We start from the raw sequence: 5,200 nt of genomic DNA, 5'->3' as shown, positions 1-5,200 counted from the left end.
TAACAAAGGATGCTTGACATTTAAATCCACCAATTGAGGGAGGATTAGGAGCACAGAGTGCCTCTACTGGGATGTGTTATCGTCTAAATATGACACTGGAAATACTAATTAATCAAAGATTTCACAGTGTTCACCAGTGGGACGCTCTTTACCGGTGAGTATCACCAAGCCGAGTGTGTGTTTCAGACTGACAGAGGTAGTTAGGGAGGAAAGTGCTGCTCCTGTTCACCTCTTTCAGCGAGATGCTAATGATACGCTGGGTATCACACTTAGTATTTTCATAAGAGGAATAAGCAGCAGAAGTAGAAGAACAGAGGTTTTGTGGTTGAATCATAGAGCTCCCAGCAATGGTGTCTGGCAAGATTACAGAGGATGGCTCAGGAGAAATCATGACAAAATATGCAACCCCCCCCACCACCTCAATCCACACACACACACACACACACACACGCTACTTGAGAGGCTGCTGCTTTCAGCTACAGCTGGGCTCTAAGCCAGAGGAGTAGGCTTTCATTAGACCTTAAAGTTGGTTGTTAACTTGTCCATCGCGTTGGACTGAAACTTAACGTCAAGTTAAAACAGAGCTTCAGATATTTTGTGGATTACTTAGCATGGTTCGATATCGGAACAGATCCATGAGGCCCGGGTCAGGCACAGTGGCGCTAGCAGCAATAACGGGTCACAATAACAAACCCTGGATGGATAACGAGTGTATTAGTGCACACGTTCATCATCAAACATTTTACTAGAAATGAATGCAAAGACAAGTGTCCACATAATTGCCATCAGTTAAGACCTTTCACACACACACACACACACACACACACACAAACTGTGAGCTCAGGTTTCCCGTGGCTAGACACTGGAGAATACACGCAGCAGAAGGTGACGAACGGGAGCCATCTACATGCAGACTCCAAAGAAAATATGTGACTGGAGAGCTGACGGGATACCGGGGACAAAGAGTGAAAAGGTTGTTTGTGACCAAACTGCACATCAGCTCCAGAAGGTGAGAACACTGACAGCTTCAGTTTCCAGCCTGAGCCAACGTGGATGTTATAGGAGACAAAGACAAGTTGTCGCTCAACTCGTGTGTTGTGTGTGTTTATGAGTTGATAACCCAGACACACCTACATGGCCACTGAAGGATGACCAGACGTCGCCAACATGAGGCTCTGACCCAGCAGGATGACGTTGTCCTTCATTAGAATGTGAAGGTTGTGCTGGAATGAAAGCAATCTGATATGTCCAAAAGAGGAGGAGGAGGAGGAAATGAAAGCTGCGTTGTGAGGAGAATGACAAGGTGGTGGGTATGTAAAAAGAACGAGGTAGAACGATATGAGGTCGGTTGAACTAGCTCGTACACCTGCAGCCGACTCAGAGGAAACCATTTCAGGGAAGGTGGTCCTGCCTGGACGAGCAGCAGCGACAGGAGCGACAGTTTGACCGCACGAATAACAGGACGGAGGCAAATGAGAACTTACTTCATGGGCTTGAAAAGAGCCTGGCCATAGTTCTGGAAGGTCATGATGAGCTTGAGCTGCGTTCCTCCAGATTTCATTGCTGTTGGAGTTAATCAGACAACACGGCGTTAATACAAAGACAACGCAAAGTGCACATGTTTATTGTACCACTACAAATTATACAAAACCAGCTAACAACAGATGCTAATTGCAACATTTATGAACTTTTCAGTTTATTTAAACTGATTTGCAATACATTTTAGCAGCCAACCAAACAAGTAGGATTATATGTGATGATTAAAATACATTACACCTGGAAATCATTATATTTATAGAATGTGCATACAGAATAAGTTTGGTGGCCAAACAAAAGACCTGAGTGATTTGGGTCAGTCTATTTCCTGAAAAAAGTAGAGGAATACGGATCTCATTCTCGTAAAGCAGCAGTCAGTTGTGCTCGCCAGGTAATATTCTGCACCTTTTTGGTTTGAAGGGTGAAACGTATAGTTCCCAGAGATCTTCTCCAAATACAGAATCATTCCATGAAGAACTGACAGAGTTAAATTGTGTTTCCAAATACTGACTGGTCACTGTTCACCTGAAATCTGAAACATCCATTTCCTCTGTGTGTGTGTTTGCGTGTGTGCTCTGAAAACACAGCGTGCTGAAGTCGTGTTTGTCTGATGGGAACGGTGAGGGAGGGGTGAAGGACAGCTAGAGCCGCCCAGCCAATGCTCCGGCCGTTCCTGTGCCGTTTCCTCTGCCCGTCCATTCTCTCTCTCACACTGCCTCTTTGTGCTCCTGTTCGTCCCTCCATGTTCTCTCTCTCTTTGAACATCATAATGTATTCTAAAAGTACTCATGGGACCAGGCTCGGTCCCGGGGTGAGGAGTTCTAGGAGAAAGTAAATCTTCAACAGCAAAATAAATAAATAAATGACAGAGCAGAGCGGCCAGTGCCTGCTTTTTCTTTCACTGATCGATCGGAAACTGTGTTTTCGTGGCCTTTTTGCCGGAGAACGCCCCGCTCAATCAATGTTTCATTTATTCCTCCGTATGGGAGTCACAAGGACAAATCAAAAAACGGTCACACGGAAAATAAGTGCCAGCGGAAAGATCAGCGTCCCGTCTTTCCTCACGTTGTGCCCGTTCGTGTTTGGAAGACACGTCTGTCTACGCAGAGCAAACAGACGCGGTAAGGCTGCATTTTCACTGACAGCTACAAACCTCGCTTTCTCTGTAAAGAGACTTACCGCCGTCTGTGCTAACTTTTACCATAATGTCTGCTTGTGCACACACACTGGAGTTAAAGTTTATAATACATTCAAGCACTCCCATCCCAGAGTTTAGATAATAACCTACTGCCGTGTAGGTTTCTATTGGTTTTCTGCCCCCGGGCCTGTGTTACGGCTCTGTAATTACTGAGCCACCATGCACTTAGCCGGCGAGAGACGCTGAGAACTATTCCTCTACCCACCCAGGCCGAGAGAAAGCAAGAGGGACAAAAATCAGGAAATTAGAGAGGACTTTGAGTGGAAGAATAAGAAAGAACTTCTTACTCTAGTGGCCAAGCATGTTTCATGAAAGTTAATCCCACTCCCAGTTAAGTATTTAATCTTTGTTATAGGCCAGTTGGCGCGCAGTCAGTGGATAAAAATGAATTCACGGTTCACAGTGAATGCAACATGGGTGACCTGCAGTCGACAAGCACTCCTGGAATTTGGGAACTAGACTCAGCCAGAAAAAGACAATCCTCCCAAAAAAACAAAAAAACAAAAAAAAAAAGAAAGACTCCATACCAGCCCCAGCGTGGGGCCAGATGTCCACGTTCCCCAGCAGGACAGTCTGTCCCCAGGCTGACAGCTCCTGCACCCTCAGTCAGAGGGAAAAACACTTGAGTCAAGTCATGATTCAGCTGCTGCAACGGTTTCTTCTGCCGCGTCGTCTTGAGAGACGACATGACTGACGGTTGGGCTGTTTTATTCTGCCTGAACCCTTACAAGGCTGATCAGACCGTGAACAGCCCGCGGGGGACGTCTGTCTCCATGCACTGTGTGTGTGTGTGTGTGTGTGTGTGTGTGTGTGTGTGTGTGTGTGTGTGCCCGGGGCAGTGATGACGAGTGCTCTTGTCAATCACTTAGCAGCCCCTTCCTCTTCACCTGCAGTGAAACCTGTTTCTCTGCTGAAGACTCCTGGAACCACCAAGTCCAGCACCAGGCGTTGCTGTTTGACACCTCCCCCCCAACCTTTACACACTCACCAACACTGGTGATCCTCTGAGTGACCAGGTCCTTCAGCAGGGCCTCGATGACCGGGTTGTGTCTGGAGTAGAGCTCGTATCGATTAATCCCAATGTGAAAGCGGAGCCAGTTGGGGTAGGAATCATCGGTCAGCTCGCCCGTCGGGCTCAACTCCTCCATGTTGCCTTCCCCATTCCTGGTTTGGAGAAAAGAGAGAGAAGGGTGAAGAAGAGGACTGTCAGGTTGTCTATGTACAGACTGACAGGTGTTGTGCAACAGCCTCTGAGCACAGAAGAACATCTGGATGAAGACATTTCATGTTCTGCTGATGGCGTTACCATTCCTGCTCCGCTGCTTTGGGGTCAAATCGGATGTCTGTGTTGACGTTGAAGAGCGTGTCCTCGTCCGTCAGGGGCGGCAGGGGCCTCCTATACAACGGATGGTCGTAGAGAGCCGACAGCCTTGAACCTTGAACCGGCATGTCGCCGGTCACAGCGGGGGCCTGGATGAACTTCCGGTCGCCGCGCTGGCCGTAGTGCTCCAGCCTCCGCAGGCCGTGCGTCCTGTCTCCAGCTGCCGGGGTCTTTTCCAGGGAATGGGAGGACACATTGGAGCTGGGCTCGTTGCTGAAGTCCTGCAGGATCCGCAGGGTGTGCTTGTTGTTCCAGCCCTGCTTGCCCCAGCTCTGCGGCTCCTCGCTCGGCGTGTGCGCGCAGGAGCAGCCGCCGCCGCCGCCGCCGCGTCGCTCCAGCTTTGGTAACAGGTCGATCATGATGTGCATAGAACACGCAACGAGGAACACCATGAGAATGAGAACCCGGAATTTCCGCAGGAGGATCATCTTCATGGTCTCCCGTTTGAGCAGATGTGAGTATTTGCTGCAGATGATGAGGACGCAGATGAACAAACTGACTACATCGCTGATGATGTTGATCAGACTGGACGCCAATCGAATCAAGTACACGTTAAACACATAGGAGCCATCTTCGCTGGCCGTCTTGAGTAGAGGATTCAGTGTTGGGATTTTAAAAGTTTTTTGGGGGGGGTGGGAGGGGGGATGTCCAGGTTTCAGAAGCGCAAAATCATCTGCGAACGTCCAGGTGATCCAGGTCGAGTCGGCTCAGACCAGCGGTGACACATCCTCCTCACACCGCGGTCCCGTGGAGCAGCAGTCAGGACGCCGCGCAGAGAGGCCAACAAGTGTGTGTAGGATCCACGAGCAGCGACGACACGACGAGGAACACCGAGGTCCGACAGGTTCGAGTGCGCGCATCGGTCGGTGTCTCACCGCCCCAACCTCGCTCCTGTCCGGGAAGAGTGGCGATGAAACCACCGGGAGGAGGCGGAAACGTTTGGAGGGAAAGTCCCCGAAGACGACGAAGAAGAAGAAGTCGACGTGCACTCATCCACCTCTGCTGCGCACGGTGCGTAATCGCGTGGAGCCGCTGTACGGCGAACAGCAGCAGCTGTGGAGGGGCCGGGCAGCCTGCAGGGATGG

General features: G+C 49.7%; 1 protein-coding gene across 1 annotated transcript; it reads right to left on the bottom strand.

Annotated features, from left to right (window-relative positions):
* Positions 1-1,480: 1,480 nt before the first annotated feature.
* On the bottom strand, positions 1,481-4,543 carry LOC144741880 (extracellular serine/threonine protein kinase FAM20C-like). Its single transcript, XM_078624376.1, has 3 exons — positions 4,041-4,543; positions 3,723-3,898; positions 1,481-1,563 (listed from the first exon to the last, which is right to left on the bottom strand). The coding sequence occupies exons 1-3, from the start codon at positions 4,541-4,543 to the stop codon at positions 1,481-1,483; spliced, it is 762 nt and encodes a 253-aa protein (XP_078480502.1).
* Between the last annotated feature and the right edge of the window lie 657 nt (positions 4,544-5,200).

Source organism: Lampetra planeri, unplaced genomic scaffold (assembly GCF_965212315.1).
Source record: "Lampetra planeri unplaced genomic scaffold, kcLamPlan1.2.h2 scaffold_760, whole genome shotgun sequence".
Taxonomy (NCBI): Eukaryota; Metazoa; Chordata; class Hyperoartia; order Petromyzontiformes; family Petromyzontidae; genus Lampetra; species Lampetra planeri.
This window is presented reverse-complemented; position numbering and strand designations above follow the sequence as displayed.

What these genes read in the sequence shown, in the direction of transcription:
- LOC144741880 (XM_078624376.1), bottom strand. Translation starts at nt 4,543, where the DNA reads ATGATCCTCCTGCGGAAATTCCGGGTTCTCATTCTCATGGTGTTCCTC. An exon ending in AAAGCAGCGGAGCAGGAATG is followed by an intron (nt 3,899 to 4,040) that starts GTAACGCCATCA and finishes TCTCCAAACCAG; the next exon opens with GAATGGGGAAGGCAACATGG. An exon ending in TCAGAGGATCACCAGTGTTG is followed by an intron (nt 1,564 to 3,722) that starts GTGAGTGTGTAA and finishes TAACTCCAACAG; the next exon opens with CAATGAAATCTGGAGGAACG.